Raw genomic sequence first — 18,285 nt, forward strand, 5'->3', positions numbered from 1 at the left:
AACTTCTTTGGTTTTGGTGATGAGGAATGGCGCCATTCCTTGCTCACTCTCTTCGTTTCAGGTTGGTGGAAGTTAACCCAGGTTTCGTCCCCAGTAACCATTCTTGCAAGGAAGCCATCACCTTCTCGTTCAAAGCGCCGAAGAAGTTCTTCACAAGCATCAACTCGTCGTTCTCTCATTCCAGGAGTCAGCTCCTGTGGCGCCCATCTTGCAGACACTTTGTGAAACTGGAGCACATCATGCACAATGTGGTGTTCTGACCCATGACTAATCTGTAAACATGCTGCAATGTTATTTAGTGTCACTCGGCGGTTTTCCTTCACTATGGCTTCAACTGCTGCAATGTTCTGTGGAGTCACAACTCGTTGTGCCTGACCTGGACGAGGAGCATGTTCCACTGAAGTCACACCATTTGCGAACTTACTACTCCATTAGTAGACCTGCTGTTGTGACAGACATGCATCACCGTACCGAACCTTCATTCGTCGATGAGTTTCAATAGGTTTCACATCTTCCCTACGCAAAAACCGAATAACAGAACGCTATTCTGCCCTGGTGCAAGTCGTAAGTGGGACCGCCACATTTATACTGATACTTTGACGGTATGTGTGCATCTGAACCAAGCTGCCACCTACATGCCATTCTGCACGCTGTTTGTAGCATGCTTACCAAATTACAGGATAACGGCGCGAAATTTCGAATTGTTATTACAAATTTAAGGTTTCCATTTGAGCCACCCCCGTATATGAAAAAACACGCCAGTTCCACAGCCACAGATAATAATAGGTGACAACAGGTTTCTCATCGCAACTCCTATTTGTCTGCTCCTAGTACTAGACATTGAACAAAAAGTAAGTGGCAGTCAACACATGTAGAAATATGTTCAATAACTCAGCAGCAAACCTAACCTCAGTGAACCGTAACGAATCAGACAGGGGAATCCGAGTGAAGAGAGAGAGACAACATAAAATCTTACTAGAATATCAGTTATTCAAACGTACTCCATCTAATCGGCGTAAGAAATCCGCCAACTTCTTAGTGTGGAGTTGCCACCGACTTACTATAGGCTTAACACAGTAGCAAGATCCACACTCGATATGTCGGAGTAACAAAGTTACTCACAATCGGACGAAGAGGCACACGTTCCCCGTGGGCTTTCGGGAGGCCATAAACCAAGGAGAACAGCACAATTAAGAACTGAGACTCTTGATAGTCTCTTGTGATAAGTAACTTTTCTTCAGGAGGCTGTTAGTCTTTCTCTTAAAACTTTTCGAGGGGTCAACATCGATCCAATGATACTCTGAATCAGACAGTAAACACTGCATCATTTGAACGTGTGGACAAGTTACAAGCGCTTTACTGTTGAAAAATAGCAAGTGTGAGTGAGTGTTATCTTTCTGGAGTCTCTGTGAAAACTGAGTTTTTAAATTCGCTTGGACAGCGCTTAGTTGCTGCAGTTTTGCCTTGAAAATGCCAGGGCGTGCTTCCGTCGAAAAATCTGCGGTTGTCGGCGATGTCACCAAGCTGCATTCCCGTTGATTACTTAACTTACGGGAATGCAGGCTGGTGACATCGCCGACAACCGCTGTTTGTCCAAAACAATGGTAGCATTGGCCTTATCCGCAGGTAAAATGACAATACCTGGATCAACTCTAAGTGATATCAGTTTTTGGTGGATTTGCCCCTGTCAACACACACCCTCCTAGCATCCTCTGCAACATCACGAGATAGTTTAAAAATAGCCTGTTCATTATAGCTAGTAAAATCAATCACTGCCAAACGCTTGGGAGTCGATGCAAAATTTATATCTTTCCCTAGCACGAATAAAACTGCAACTACACTACATTTTGTTAAGGTAATACTGTGGCCAGCAAGATCCCGAGGTGTGTCCCCACAAAATATGTGCGACACCAGCTCAGACGCCACTTCATTCCAGTGGCAGTATCCGGAATATTAAGGGCCTGTTAACAACAGTTGTAGGACAGCTTGTATCAGGAGAGGATATAACGACTACACGACACCCTTCCAAACAGAGTCAGCGTTTGCATCCATACCAGAGGAAGCGCAACCTTGATACTGATAACTGGGCTCCTACTGCCAAGTTCTTTGCAAATCTGACTCGATTTAGTAATCGCTGAAACAACACCACATAGTCTACAAACCTGTGAAGTTTCATTTTGTTTCTTCCCCCCCTCTTGGGTGCTTCACTTTGTTTGTCTGGCAATATATTATGTAACCAACACCTCGAAAAGGAAAAGAACAATTAAGGTACAAAACCAATTTACCCGATATTTTGTATTTTTTGGTAACTAAAGAAGGCAGAGAAAGAGAAAAACGGGAGAGGAAAATCGAATGGAATGTTTTTGGTAAACTAAACAGTACAGACTATAGAGAGACGTGTTGAAAGAACTGAGTGTTTCTCAGCAAGCATCAGAGAACAGGATGTCGGAAATTATTAGGAGAGATAGGCAAACAGAGAAAAGCGTCAGGGAACAGACTGGAGCGTCAGACACAATCATGACTGTAGTGAAGATGAAATGGAGGTGGGCACGAGAAGTATGCAGGCGAATGGATGGTAGATAGACCAGGGAGGCGATTTTCCAGATTTACACTGAGGTAAAAAAAAGTCATGGGGTAAATTCTAGTATCGTGTCGGACCTCCTTCCAGTGTAGTGCAGCAACTCGTGTGGCGTGGACTTAACAAGTCGTTGTATGTGTCCTGCAGAAATATTGAGTCATGCTGCCTCTATAGCAGTCCATAAGTGCAGAAGTGTTGGCAGCGCAGGATTGTGTGCATGGACTGACCTCTCTATTATATCCCATAAAAGTTCGATGGGATTCATCAGAATGTTCTTCAAACCAATCACAAACAACCCAGTGACATGACGCATTGCCATCCATAAAAATTCCGTTGTTGTTTGGGAACATGAAGACCATAAATGGCTGCAAAAGGTCTTCAAGTAACCGAAAATAACCATTTCCAGTCAATGATGGGTTCAGTTTGACCAGTGAACCCACCCCATTCCATCTACACACAGTCCACACCATTATGAAGCCACCACCAGCTTGCACAGTGCCTTGCTGACAACTTGGAACTACGGCTTTGTGAGGTCTGCTCCACACTCGAACTCTACCATCAGCTTTTACCAACTGAAATCTGGACTCGTCTGACCAGGCCACGGTTTTCCAATCATTTAGGGCCCAACCAATAGGGTCACAAGCCCATGAGAGACACTCCAGCCAGTCCCGTGCTGTTAACAAAGGCTCTCGTGTCAGTCCTGTGCTACCATGGCCCACAACGCCATATTTCTCTGCACTGTCCTAACGGATACGTTCGTCGTACCTTCCACATTGATGTTTGCAATTATTTCACGCCGTGTTGCTTGTCTATTAGCACTGACACCGCCAACGGCGCTGCTCTCGGTCGTCAAGTGAAGGCCGTGAGCCACTGCATTGTCCGCGGTGAGAGGTAATGCCTGAAATTAAATATATTCGGCAAGCTCTTGACACCGTGGATCGCGGAATGTTGAATTCCATAACGATTTACGAAACGGAATGTCCCATGTGTCTAGCTCCAACTACCATTTCCCGGTCAAAGGCTGTTAGTTCCCGTCATGTGACAACCATCACGTGAGAAACCTGTGCACAGCCCTTTTATACCTTGTGTACGTGATACTGCCACCATCTGTATATGCACATATCGCTATCCCATGACTTTTTGTCACCTTAGTGTAAAGAGATAAGAAAGACCAAGACGACGACATAATGGAAGGTAATCAATAACGAGCGTACGGCATTGGTGGCCGGGAGACCCCTCGCGGGACGGTTCGGTCGCCGCTCCACAAGATATTTAACGCCGCTACGGCGACTTGCGAGTGATTGAAGGTGAAATGATGATGAAAGACACACAACACCCAGTCATCTCGAGGCAGAGAAAATCCCTGACCCCGCCGGGAATCGACCCCGGGACCCCCTGCACGGGAAGCGAGAACGCTACCGCAAGACAACGAGCCGCGTACGTAACGGAAGGTGGGTGGATTGCGTTGTAGAGCCTGCAGGGGCACTATAGGAGCGTGTAGCTGCATGTCAAAAGTCTAGAGGAGGGCTTGCACCTGCGGGATACGCCAAATGGTTGATGATGATGCTGGCTTTGATCGCTGAATAGTTGAGAATTCCCTAATGACCGAAAACTGTTGTAGTGAGGTGTTTTGTTGAAAGTGTGATCCCTGTCTTTCTTTGGTCAAGGATTTGTGCATGTACTCCTGTTTGATTCTGAAATGACACTGTCATGTGTGCTTATGCCAAACCACTTATGTCACTAACGATTTTGGTTACAATTTATTTATCTTCGGTGACTACATAAGATTACTAACACAGAGAGGTGGCGGCAGGAATCCTGATCTGGGTTTGAGTGATATCTGCCTGAAATGAGTGTCCAACTGCAGCTATCTGACGGTTTAGTCCAAAGATCCTTGTACATTTATTCTTGTCTAGTTACAAAATGGGTGCTAAGAAGTGTCGCTAAAATGCAACAGAAAATACTGTCTCAGTATGCACCCATGTAAAATATTACATTCGACGTTCCAGGTCCTGGAGAAGAATAAAATGTTCTGTTCCAAAACCAGTACAAAAACTGTGCCTTTTTAAAACTGGGAGATTGGCAGCCTTATTAAAAATTGATTTGCTTTACTTTCACTAATGCTTCACCAACTCATTTCGTGGTCGTACACAACAGTGCGATGGGTTGCAGTAAAAATTGGTAAATTAGCTACACGCTACTGTATTAGCCAAGTCTCTGAGTACATTAGCTGGTAAAATGAAATATCCCAAATAATATACGCGGGTGGTTTGAAAAGTTCTAGGAACGGAATAGAAAAAAAGTACTTACATCACTGAAACTTTTTTTATTTTTCAATGTAGCCTCGTTGTAGATCAATGCACTTGGTCCAACAATGTTCCAGTGCCTTGATCCCATCTCGAAAATGAGTTTCTTCCAGGCCTCCAAGTAGTTATCAATTCCGGTTGTCAATTCTTCGTTTGAAGTGAATCTTCGTCAACCCAGAAAAATTTTCCGTTGTGGGAAGAGATGGAAGTCTGACGGAGCCATACAAGGTGACTAAGGCGGGTGTGGCAACTATTGATAACTTAGTTCGTGTAATTTTGCCATGGCGACAGCACATACCTGCGGGTGCTAATTGTCTTGATGGAAGATGACTTTCTTACTTGCTAAACCTGGCTTTTTTCGCGTATCTTTTGTTGCAGTGTGTTCAGGAGGTTAGCACAGTATCCTCCAATAATTGTTTACCCAGTGGGGAGATAATCTACAAACAGAATCTCCTTTGCATTCCTGAACACTGCTGGCCGGAGTGGCCGAGCGGTTCTAGGCGTTACAGTCTGGAACCGCGCGACCGCTACGGTCGCAGGATCGAATCCTGCCTCGGTCATGGATGTGTGTGATGTCCTTAGGTTAGTTGGGTTTAAGTTCTAGGGGAGTGATGGCCTCAGAAGTTGAGCCCCATAATACTCAGAGCCGTTCGAGGCGGAACACTGATGCCATGACCTTTCCCGCAGAAGGAATTGTTGCTCCCTTTGGTGGCAGAGAATCAACATGTTTCCATTACTTTGATTATTGTTTTTTTGTCTCTGGGGTATAGTAGTGCACCCAAGTTTCATCTTCGGTCACAAACCGGCGCAAAAAATCTTTTTCTTTTCTCCTAAATAGGGCCAAACATTGTTCCGATATGTCCATTCTCAGGCGTTTTTGATCCAGCGTCAAGAGTCACGGCAACCATTTTTTCATTTCTAATTCTTTAGTTGAAATGTGATCTATCCTTTCAGATGACATCTGTCAAGCGTGAGCAATTTCGCGGACTTTCAATTGGCGATCCTCCATGACCGTTTTGTACCCTTTTGCAATGGTTTCTGGAGTAGTGACACATTTTGGCCGACCACTGCGCTGGTCGTCATCTAAGGTCTCCCGACCAAATTTAAATTCATCTGTACACTTGGCAACAGTTGAATATGAAGGAGCAGAGTCCGCCAGTGTATTCTAGAAATCGGCGTGAATGTCCTTTGCTTTCATACCTTTCTTTACGAAGTAGTTAATCACTGCTAGAAACTCGAGTTTTCCATCTTCGCAAATCACTACAGAGGAACAACAGAGCCACGTCTCCGCCACAGCTCTCTTCCAAGAGCACTGACGTGGCACGCGTTTATGGGCAACAGTCCAATTAATATCATGTGAACAGCTTGTTGCGCCAGCGCTACCTCTCGTGGTGATTTCGAGAACTTTTCAAATCACCCTCTTACATGCCTCTTGAACAAAACTGATATCCCTTGTTCAAATGTGCCACTACTGCTGAATGTGTGTGTGTGAATTCCTAAGGGACCAAACTGCTCAGGTCATCGGTCCATAGACTTAAACACTACTTACACTAACTTACGCTAAGAACAACATACACACACCCAAGCCCGAGGGAGCACTCGAACCTCCGCAATCCGTGACATGGCGCCCCTAACCACGCGGTCCACTACTGCTGATAAACACTATGAAGGAACTACGTAAGCATTCCTTAAGTAGAAACTAATTTTAATATATGCAACAGCACTTCTCAGCACACAGCGAAATGCAACTACAAACTACGTACCTGGCGGCATAGAGACATGCACTGCAAATGTGACAGCATATTTTCATCAAATGTCGTGTTTTCAAGAAGACTTATGTGTACTACATGTGTCAATTTTGACAACAGCGAGTCTACGTCTACATCTAAATCTATACTGCGCAAGCCACCTGTATCGGTTCTCCCCGCTATTCCAGTCTCGTATCGTTCGTGGAAAGAAAGATTGTCGGTATGCCTCGGTGTGGGCTCTAATCTCTCTGATTATCCTCATGGTCTTTTCGTGAGATATACGTAGGAGGGAGCAATATACTGCTTGACTCCTCGGTGAAGGTATGTTCTCGAAACTTCAACAAAAGCCCGTACGGAGCTTCTGAGCGTCTCTCGTGCAGAGTCTTCCACTGGAGTCTATCATCTTCGTAACGCTTTCGCGATTACTAAATGATCACGTAACGAAGCGCGCTGCTCTCCTTTGTATCTTCTCTATCTCATCAACCCTATCTAGTACGGATCCCGCACCGGAGATCAGTATTCAAGCAGTGGGCGAACAAATGTACTGTAACCCACTTCCTTTGTTTTCGGACTGCATTTCCTTAGGATTCTTCCAATGAATCTCAGTCTGGCATCTATTTTACCGACGATTAATTTTATATGTTCATTCCATTTTAGATCACTCCTAATTCCTACTCCCAGATAATTTATGGATTTAACTGTTTCCAGTTGCTGAGCTGCTATATTGTAGCTAAATGATAAAGAACCTTTCAAAACAATGGTTCAAATGGCTCTGAGCACTATGGGACTTAACATCTGTGGTCATCAGTCCCCTAGAACTTAGAACTACTTAAACCTAACTAACCTAAGGACACCGCACACATCCATGCCCGAGGCAGGATTCGAACCTGCGACCGTAGCAGTCGCGCGGTTCCGGACTGAGCGCCTAGAACCGCTAGACCACCGCGGCCGGCAAAAGAACCTTTCTTTCTATGTATTCGCAGCAGTCTTTTATAACGTGACGGATAATGAATTTCAGGAACAATGTTAATTTAGTAAGTTAGCCGTGACTTTTTGTTAACATTTGCAGGAACAAACTCACTAGATAATTTGCAAATGTAGGAATTATTCGAGTTACGCTTGGATCACCTAATGAAATATTGCAGTATTCTGTTGTTCTTGTAGTTTCGTGTTACAATCAGTGGCATAAGGTTTGTAACCAGGAATGTCGAAGTAACCCTGAGATACAACTTACACGCGGTTCCAGTTGCCGCTGTGGCCGGGCGGTTCTAGGCTCTTCAGTCTGGAACCGCGTGACCGCTACGGTCGCAGGCTCGAATCTTGCCTCGGGCATGGATGTGTGTGATGTCCTTAGGTTAGTTAGGTTTAAGTAGTTCTAAGTTCTAGGGGACTGATGACCACAGATGTTAAGTCCCATAGTGCTCAGAGCCATTTCTTACATGTAGTCCCGGAATGATGGCCGTTGGGAGTCTTATAAAACACAGGCAGCCCCACAGACATTCGCAGAGTATGCTTATTCAACGACCTATGCATTTAGGTAAAAAAAGAAGGAAGCTGTGATTACGTCACAAACTTGAAGCCGACGTCCGCCATCTTAAGTAACCCAAAACATTAGGTTCACCGCATTCATACTTCACAGCGGTGATACTGCCCCATGACGTCTCGCTGACTGCCCGTGACTGTTTCGACCATGTCGGGTTCTTTGAATGTGTGGAGACGCAGATGTTTCATGGAAAATGACAGCTTGATCTGCTTGCGGATGTAGGCCAACTACTCGAGCCGATCGTAGTCTAAAGTCTACAGGAATCGCATTTCTCTCGTAAGTGGAGCACCTCAAGCAATATTTCCTTTTGTATACGTGAATTACAGTTGCATTGTTTGCTTTTATCGTAGTGGTTTTATAAAATTTTGTACATGGCTGCACGTTCAGAGACCGTGAATAGTAACAACTGAAAGAAAACCAGCCCTCAGTCACTGTTTTTAACAAATTAACCTGGTTTCAACACTGCTAGGAATGTCTTCCTCAGAATTTAAATCAAAGAATGGTCTACATTCTATAACATGGTCACAGAATTATGACTAAAAACGTATGATAGGGTATAAGTACGGTATCATCGTGACAGACTGGCAGTACTTATACGTCATTTATAAAATAATAAATATGCCAGAAGGGCATTAGTCACAAAGATATTTAGGATAAAACTGTGATGGCGAGCCACTAAGGGCTGCTCGTTACTTGCGTGGTGCAGGTTGCAACCCTTTTGGCATATTTATTATTTTATAAATGACATATAAGTACTGCCAGTCTGTCACGATGATTTCGTACTTTCGCAGAAGAGTGTCTGCCAGGTGCGTTTTTAGTCATAATTGTGTGACCATGCTGTAGAATATAGACCATCTTTGATTTAAATTCTGAGGAAGACACTCCTAGCAGTGTTGAAACCAAGTCAATTTGTTAAAAATAGTAACCGAGGGCGGTTTTTCTTTCAATTGTAGTGGTTTTATATCCGTCATTTGACTTTAGATTTGCCTTACTCTACTCAGTGTCTGTTCTTTCTCTTCTTTCCTGCTTTTTTCATTGCCTTCCAAACCGCAAACACTCCGACATCCGAGCCACACTGTATCAACGGTCTCGACCCCGCAGAGCACTCGACTACGTAACCGCGCTGATTGCTGGAGCAGCATTTCGTGCCCTACATTCCTCCCGCCAATAATTATTCATTGTTCACATTTACTCCTTTTCTTAAAAAAGATTCTAGCTAGAGCAACCGGAGACAGCGGTCATGTGTGTGTGAGTTTTGCGAGTATGATTCTATAAATGTGTTTGTGCCTGCGCCTTGCCTCCTTTCGGAAGAAGGCTTTGCCCGACAACTTACGTTAACACAGTTTTCCTCGTGCCTGCCTGCTGCTCGGCGCGTGAGTAGGAACGTAACCACTTCACAGTATAGTTATTCCCTTGTGAAATGTGTAGTAAATAATCCCCTGCACTTCATCACGAACAGTGATGCACAAGCTACAATATCAGCAGAAAAAATTACATTCATTACGCCACATTAAGGCTGTCTGTAGCACAAACAAGGGTTCGCCGTACTGTAGCCAAAACATTTGCTCACTTATGCAATGACATAAAATGCCTGAAAGACAGCAAAGTTAAATTTGAAATTTTATGACTACGGGTAGGAGGCGCTCCGTGCTAGTGTGGACCAGCCATGAGGCGCACCGAGATAGTCCGTGCAGTTGTGATCGCGGATTTCGAGCTGGTTACCGCACCTGCCAGGTAAGCAGGAGATTCTGGGTTCGTATCCCGATCTGGTACACATTTCCGCTTGGCGCCGCTGATTCCGCTTAGTGTCCCGCTGTATCTGACAGCAGTGATCTCCGTTCCATTTAAATATAAAATTTGTAACTAATTTGAAAACTTTTCTACTTGACAACTCCTTCTGTTCTGCAGAAGTCTGTCTACGAGGTGCGACAGTAAAGTAATGAGACTGATTTTCTTTGCAAGATGTGGAAACCCTTCAGGCTTGCGTAGGCACGATTTCTTTGACCTTGGACTATAAGCTGCTTCTAGTCCAAGCGGCACATCGATGCAACTGCTCAGTCGTGAGTTGTACTGTAATACTTAACAAGTGTTTGTGTCTCTTGTCACAGAAATGGAACCACATAATATCGCACAACAGTATGCCATTTCTTTTTGTGTTAAATTGAGCGAAAACGCGACGACAACTTACAGTAAGCTTCAGAAGGATTTTGGAGAGGAGGGTATGTCAAGAGCTCAAGTTTTTCGTTGCCATAAAATGTTTAGTGAAGGCAGAACGAATGTTGAAGATGAAGACCGCAGTGGACGACCATCAACCTCATGGACGAATGTCAACTTGGCCAGGGTGCTTGAACTCGTACAATCTGATAGAAGATTATCCGTGAAAATGATTGCAGAAGAACTGAACATCAATCGATAAACAGTTCGTCTAATAATAATTGGATTCTGCATCATGATAATGCGCCATCCCATACTGCTCTGTCAGTACATAAATTTTTAACCTCAAAACAAATTTCAGTATTACCATAGCCACCTTGTTCACCACATATCGCTCCATACGACTTTTTTTCTATTTCCAAGAGTCAAAACGGCGGTCAAGGGACACCATTTTCAAATAACACAAGATGTCCAAAATGCTTTGAAGAGGGTCTTGGAGGATATTACAGAAGATGAGTTCCAGAAATGTTACCATCAATGGCAGAAGCGCTGGGAAAAGTGTGTGCAATCAGAAGGGAACTACTTTGAAGGAGACAACACTAAACTTGACTAAAACGGTAAGCAACATTTTTTTCACATCAGTCTCATTGGTTTACTGTAGCACCTAGTATTATTTAATGTATAAATGCTGATGCCTAGGAATTACTGACTAAAATCTGCTTGTCTTTAATTACAAAACAAAAAACTGATAAATGATCAGTTTCGAGGCATATTTAGAAAAATATTGATGTTAATATCAAATGACTTTTTCCACGTCATTAAGATTTATCGTGCAAATGATACACTGAATATGAAACTAATTACTTATTGGTATATCACAAACTGTGGTATGGAGCAAAATGAAATTAAAAAGTAAAATGAAACAAATGATCAGAGTAGACGTACATTACAATTGTGAAATATTTGGTTATACGTGAAAAACTGATAAGAGTCTGAGAGAGTTAAGTGGCTAGAAATATTCTGGACAAAGAAGCAAACAGGTTACTGTTGAAAAGATAGGCTTATATGTTACACAGATTCGGCTATGATTATTTTAAAAAAATGATTTACATACAAGTTAAAGCAAAATATTCATTCCACAGGGTATGAGTCTGAAACCATCTCCTTAATCACATTTATAGTATTTCACAATGATGGAACATGCTTGAAAAGCTACATCTTTTTTTACGTTATAAAATGTTATTATTGGTCAAACACTGAATGTCACAACGTAGGTAAGATTTGAAAGTGAGAAGATGTGCAAGCCGGCCGGGGTGACCGATTGGTTCTAGGCGCTACAGACTGGAACCGTGCGACCGCTACGTTCGCAGGTTCGTATCCTGCCTCGCGCATGGATATGTGTGACGTCCTTAGGTTAGTTAGGCTTAAGTAGTTCTAAGTTCTAGGGGACTTATGACCTCAGCAGTTAAGTCACATAGTGCTCAGAGCCATTTGAACCAAGATGTGCAAAATACAGTGAAACTAATGTACTGACAATCTAATTAAACAAGAACTCTATTCTGTATGAAGGTACACCTCTATGCTGTTCTGTTTCTTTGACTTTCAACAATCGTTTATTTATTTGTCAAGAACAAGGTGTGTCCAACCTCATTGCACACGTTTATGAGCTAGCAAAGAACACGTGGGTAAGTTTTTGCAAACATGAACATTAAAAATGATGTGCGTACTAGCTGAAAGTTCAAAGTGTAAGGAACAAGGAGAAATACCAGTAAGCAGACAAGCATCAGTTTCGGAGTTACAGCTTCATTTGCTACAGATACAAATATAGTAAAAGAGGAATTAAATAGATTACAGAAGCATACATTTCGTATCATTTCCATCTCTCCATGGTTATTCAAGATACATCATCAAACCACAAATTACATTAACGAGGCTAAATATGTCAAATTACTAGAGCAAATATGCATTTCAGAACAGAAAAACGTTCGAAATTTCCTTCCTGACACTTTGGTATTCATGAAAGCGCTGCAATTTTTAATGTTTAAAACAGCTGCTGCATGCACACGACAGAAATAATGGACAATAAACAGTCGTAAATAGTAGTCTGCTAATGTTTTGATGGCAGCAAGCCCCGCCCACCATGCTTCAAAACAACATACAGTTTGGTTTCTTAGCTCCATGGACTTTGGCGCACACCAGTGATCCCTATACAAACTGGATATAGAAGTCTGGTCTCTGAGTATAGAACTGTAGCGTGTCTGCAGATTCAAGTCTTTGCATCGTCAGCCATGTTGTAGTGTGGCAGACAAATTTTCATCGGACTGAAAGTCACAAAGAATTGCAGACTGATTGTTTATTTTGAACTTTATGTTAACATGTGATATAATAGGCTGATTTGGGAGTGTTCCAGTAACATTTCCTAGCAGTCATGTTATAGTTTGGCAAGAAACAAAATAGAAGCTTCTATGGCGGGAAACAAAATAGAAGCTTCTATGGCGGGCGCGATCAGACAGCCGATGTTCGATATCAAAATAGTATAGAGACCACTGGTGCACACTTACACTGATATATCAAAGATTATCATATCTCTGGCTGCACTTACCTGGTCGATAATGATTTGACCAAACACGCAGTAAAGTCCAGTCTCATACAGATAAATCGGCAGCGTGAACAACACCTTGAAAAGCGTTGTCGAGTCATTGTCCTTCTGCAACAGCTGTTAAAAAAAAAGCCCTTGACACAACAGCTTTATTATGAACTGTGAATCAGCACAAAATTGTTACCAGAGAAAATCGTTGCCCTTCAGCAACAGCTCTGTTAGGAAACCCTCTCGATACGACACATTTATTATGAAATTTGAATCAACATAAAATTTGTACCTGCGTAAATTTTAATTTGATGAACGTGCCGGCCGCGGTGGTCTCGCGGTTCTAGGCGCGTAGTCCGGAACGGTCGCAGGTTCGAATCCTGCCTCGGGCATGGATGTGTGTGATGTCCTTAGGTTAGTTAGGTTTAAGTAGTTCTAAGTTCTAGGGGACTAATGACCACATCAGTTGAGTCCCATAGTGCTCAGAGCCATTTGAACCATTTTTTTTTTTTTTTTTATGAACGTCGTGCGATAGTAGATTGAAAATAATGTTGTTTCGCTCATCAATGCTTAGGCTAATTTCATTCTGTTTCTCATTCCCGCCATCCTAATTTCACTTTTATTTTTGTGCGTATAAAGTAATCATCTGTAACACATTTCATTTCATTAAGCACCTAACTCAATTAACTCAATTCTTATTCGCTTTAGATAATCATTGCTAACTCATCAACTAATTGCACAACACTGATTTTCGGTCTGTTAGAAACTACTCCCGCATCGAGAAAGTTCTTTACTTCCCCATCATCTCGTCAATGTGCTGATCAAACAAGAAGGATGAAAACAAGCAGTACCGCCTTCCATCTTTCCTCATTTTGTACTCTTGTATCCTTCCGTCAGTGCTGACTACTCCAGTACCCTTTACATAATGGCAATGGTTTACCCTTGTTTCCCTGTAGTTGATTCCATACTACATAAGAATGGGAAGCATTTTATTCGAATCCTTGCTATCAGAAATCTTCTCCAAATATACGAAAGTTATCTATCTTTCCTTGCAGTTTTCTAAACTCTTTCGTTATTATATAGTGCGAAAATCACTTCCAGCGTGGATCACTTCAGTTAATACCGAATTGGTTCTCTCTTTTCTGTTTATCTCTTCTATTCCTCGATAAAGTGGTACTTGAATATGAAATTAGAAGATTGTTCGGTAATTTTGACGTTCTTCCTGTGGAGGTATGATAATTAAATTCCTTAAAAGAATTTGATGAAATTTCCGCAGTTACATAAATTTCATACATGAACTTACAATGGTTCTTATCACGGCCCTTGACCTGACGCACACATTAGTTTTCGCTGGCATTATTAATAAGTGAAGAATTTGTTCCTTTTCAGATTGCGGAAAGAATGTTGAAAGTCATAAATACTATACTGCATCTCCCCTACAGTTTTCTTGCATCGGATTCTTATTTTCAATCAGCCTATTTTCGTCTGGGTAACTATAAAGTTTCTTAAAGTATTATTTCGATCTTCTCGCCTTATTTTCTGCTTCCATTGCACAGTTATCTTTCACCATCTCTAACCATTATGTTCCTTGTCCTGTGTAAGTAATGAGTGGTGATTTAATCAAAGGTGAGATGATTAAAACGCCAAAGTGTGAACAGTGCTTTCTTTTGGAATTATTCGTATATGATAGTAACTCTTATGTCACTGAATATGGCCACACGAAAAGTATTCGAAAATGAACAAGTGCCATTCACATGTTGGTGAATGCGTTTTTCGTACCAGCAAGCACTGCCCAGGTGCGTGTGCAAGGATTCACTGGACTCCAGGGGACAGGAAAAACGTAGCAGCGTCTCATATGCGACTCCAGGTTATACGGTCTAATGGGAGTTCGACTGTGGGATAGCGTCTGCGCAACAATGGACTACGTTTGTTGCCAGTACACTTTGATTATAAATATGATTTAGATGATTCAGTGGACCTGAAAATATGTGTGAGTGGAAACCCTGTGCGCGGATTGTAAAATTCTTGACCAATTCCAACACCGCTTCAGTGGCAAGTTTCGTAAGTTACAAGTACAGGAATGTTCATCTGAACAATAGTTGAAATACTTACCTTTGTGATCCATTGTATGCTCCAGGGTTAAATATTAAGAGATTCAGTACCTGAAAAGTTTTGTTTTTTGGTACAATTCATTAACTTACAGAATCATAGAGAACTGATTACGCATTTATTTTGTAAACAAAATAACCATATTTCACTCTAACTTATGTGGCGACATACCTGACATATTACTAATCTAACATTCCTAAAAATTATATATCACAAGTCGACAGCAAACAGTCGTATTGGTAGTGAGAGAGTTCAGCACGAGCTGCACTTCTGTCTGAAGCTGTTGCACGTAAAAACAGCACTAATTATACCATTACTTTTGAGTCACAATGGATGGGAAATGACGTTGTCGTTGCCTGAAGCGCAGATTGAACCATAAATTAAAATGATTACTACTTCAGGCAGTGTCTCCCAGGGTTTGCCAATCCTTTTGTTACGAAATCATTTAATAGAATTATTTGATTGAACTGGGTTGTAAGAAGAAAATGGGTGAAACTGAAAAACGAAAATAAATACCTTACTACAAAAACTTACGTGACAAAATAATTTTCTGATGCATGGAATTCATTGACTTCTTAGACGCCAAAGTTGATCCTGAAAACTTCCTGTGAGGTAGTTAATGATTTAATGTAGATATATTAATTAATTCAATAGTAAATAAAATATAACCTCACATTTGATTTAGAGTTTTCTTATTGAAGTACTGTGACACACTGTATTGTCTGGAATAGCACAGTATCCGATATGTAATGTAACGAAAATGATTCCGTGCGATCTGTGCACATCGTCACGTATCACATGAGACAGGTTAGGCCAATGAAGCAGTTCCTTACAAACGCTCTTATACAGTGAGCTAGGTGAACCTCTGTCTTCCAGTTAACTTTGGTATATCAGGTTTTGTTATTGCGTCTGTACCGTAAATAAATATTATATTGTAGTAAGAACAACATGTCCGGATGTTAGCATAAAAGCAAAACAGAGAAATGGTCGTGTCGATAGACATTTCAGCGTACAGGAACCAGTCAGTTATCGATCATTTAAATGCAATGGATGTTTTTCACACGAAAGTCAGTACGTAACTGGAGTAATATCTCGAGCTGCGATAGTTTTCATGAGCATTAGCAAAGCATGACATGGCTACGATAATCGACAGACAGGGATCTCGTCAGACATATTCCCGAGTTTATTAGATGTTCGAGAAATGACTGTAATAGAAGCTCTGCATTAACCCAACAAATATGGTCAAATACAGTGCACTTCGATGGGTTAATGCAGCTTCTACCCGGAGGGTGGCAGGAGTCCTATGATCTTTGTCATATTATTGCAAATTCATAAAGCAGAGACGGTAACATTGCCGTAAATGCGCCCCCTACATTTCGGTTACAACATGTTTGTTGTTTACAACATTTGTTACTAAGTCTATTAGTATCGACATTTCCCCATCCTCGGCAAACCAATTCAAAGAATTTCTCTCTCCAGCTCGGCAAATCTAAGAGTATTTCTCTACAAAACCCGGAAGCGGAGGCGGAGGCCATATGACAACATTAGAAGCCGACGCGATTCCGGTACTGTCACCTTCATTTTTTCAAGCCATCAATATTTCGACATTTGTTGCTGTCCTACATCTTTTCCCAACGTTACTAACGGTTCCATCTTAACGTAACCGTTACGCTCTAACACCTTCTATAATCTGCTATGTACATTCTAGTCTTCTCACAACTGCTTCTTGCAGCGCCAAAATATCTACTCCGAGTGTTAGTCTGTATTACATATCCTACCCCCCTTCAGGTAAAGGATTTTCCATAGACCTCTTTCCTCATTTATTCTTTTCAGTACTTTTTTATTTCCTACTTTATCTGCCTACATCACATTCAACATTCTTCGACAGCATCACAGTTCAAAAGTTTTCAGCTTCTTCTCTGGCTTTTCGATGGTCCCACTCAATGTTTTGCTCTAAATGTGCTGTTTCAGAAACTTCTTCCTCATCCCCATATCCCTGGTAGAAGTAGAGCTCTTTTAATACAGAAAGTTTTGTCCACATATACCAGTCCACTGCTGTTATCTTCCTTGTTTCGGCGACCCAGTATTGTCTTGCTTGCAAGAGAATTCTTCAATTTCTTTCACTGCTCTATAGTCTTCAGTTCCCATGTTAAGCATATCGTCACTCGTGTTTGTAATTGTACATGACATTTGTCTTCGCTCTGTTTATCCAGATGCCATATTCTTTTTTTTTTTTTTTGTAAGCTGTTTATTCTTATTACAATCGGCAAGTTTTGTGCAGAAGAGGCACATCGTCTGTCCTTTGCAATTTTGTTGCTCGTCTGAAACTTCTTTCGCTTCTTCCACCGCTTTTTCAGTGTACAAGTTCAACCCTACCCTTCCTAACGTTAGTGTTGGGACAACCGACTGTTTTCAACAGCGGATAGGCTAGTCGTTTATTTTCTCATTCAGTCGATTTTTTTTAGTCTAATGTAACAATCGAATGAAACTGTTTGGCCATCAATCACTCCAGGTTTCAGTGATTTCAGTTAATGTGAGTCAACTGACACAAATATTGTCGGTTAGGTCAGTTATATGAATGTTTTCACTCAGTCCCTGGGCTTGAGTGATATTCATTCACTTTTTTACATACTTTTTTTCCGTGGTGGTATAATGCACTGGCACGAGGCCACACGAAAGAAATAACCATGTCGACTGCTTACATAAATCCATTTACAAAGATAGACAGCAAATTCTGCCTAAATTACCTACTAGTATTCAGGAGGGTTATATTGTTGTGAACACATTAAACGTGAAAACTACATACGGGTTGCGTTCTTTCTTACATAATGATGCTGACAAAACCACTGTAATATTCAGCGTAGTTGAAAACCTCAAAATTCTTAGCATGACACACAATATACTTTGATGGAACTTTTAAGTATTGCACGAAGTTTTTTCCGTCAGCTATTGACGGTATATGGGCATATCAATGGACATTTGCTGAACGATAAGAAAACTTCATGTTATCAATAAGTCTTGTCAACAGTTTCAGATAAATGTGATAATCTTAAGTTTGAAATTATCTCCATCAACAATGTTTTCAAACTTTGAAGAAAGCTTTATGAAAGTGTGGAGTGATGTAAGAATCCAAAGATGTAAATTTGATCTAACGCAGAGCTGGTGTCGAAAGAGAGAAACACAGAGGCTTGCGCTATTCAAGAAATGAAATCGGAAAGTTTTTTTTTTTGCCTGATTGTTTGTTGTTTATTCTGTTGGAT

At 41.5% G+C, this 18,285-nt stretch overlaps 1 protein-coding gene across 1 annotated transcript in view; it reads right to left on the reverse strand.

Annotated features, from left to right (window-relative positions):
- Window positions 1-18,285, reverse strand: part of LOC126355750 (odorant receptor 43a-like) — a 54,020-nt gene that overhangs the window by 21,096 nt on the left and 14,639 nt on the right. Inside the window, exon 3 of the mRNA XM_050006140.1 lies at window positions 12,932-13,045. Within this exon, the coding sequence (XP_049862097.1) occupies window positions 12,932-13,045 (114 nt within the window). The remainder of the gene's footprint in view (window positions 1-12,931; window positions 13,046-18,285) is intronic.

Source organism: Schistocerca gregaria, chromosome 3 (assembly GCF_023897955.1).
Source record: "Schistocerca gregaria isolate iqSchGreg1 chromosome 3, iqSchGreg1.2, whole genome shotgun sequence".
NCBI classification, from domain to species: Eukaryota; Metazoa; Arthropoda; class Insecta; order Orthoptera; family Acrididae; genus Schistocerca; species Schistocerca gregaria.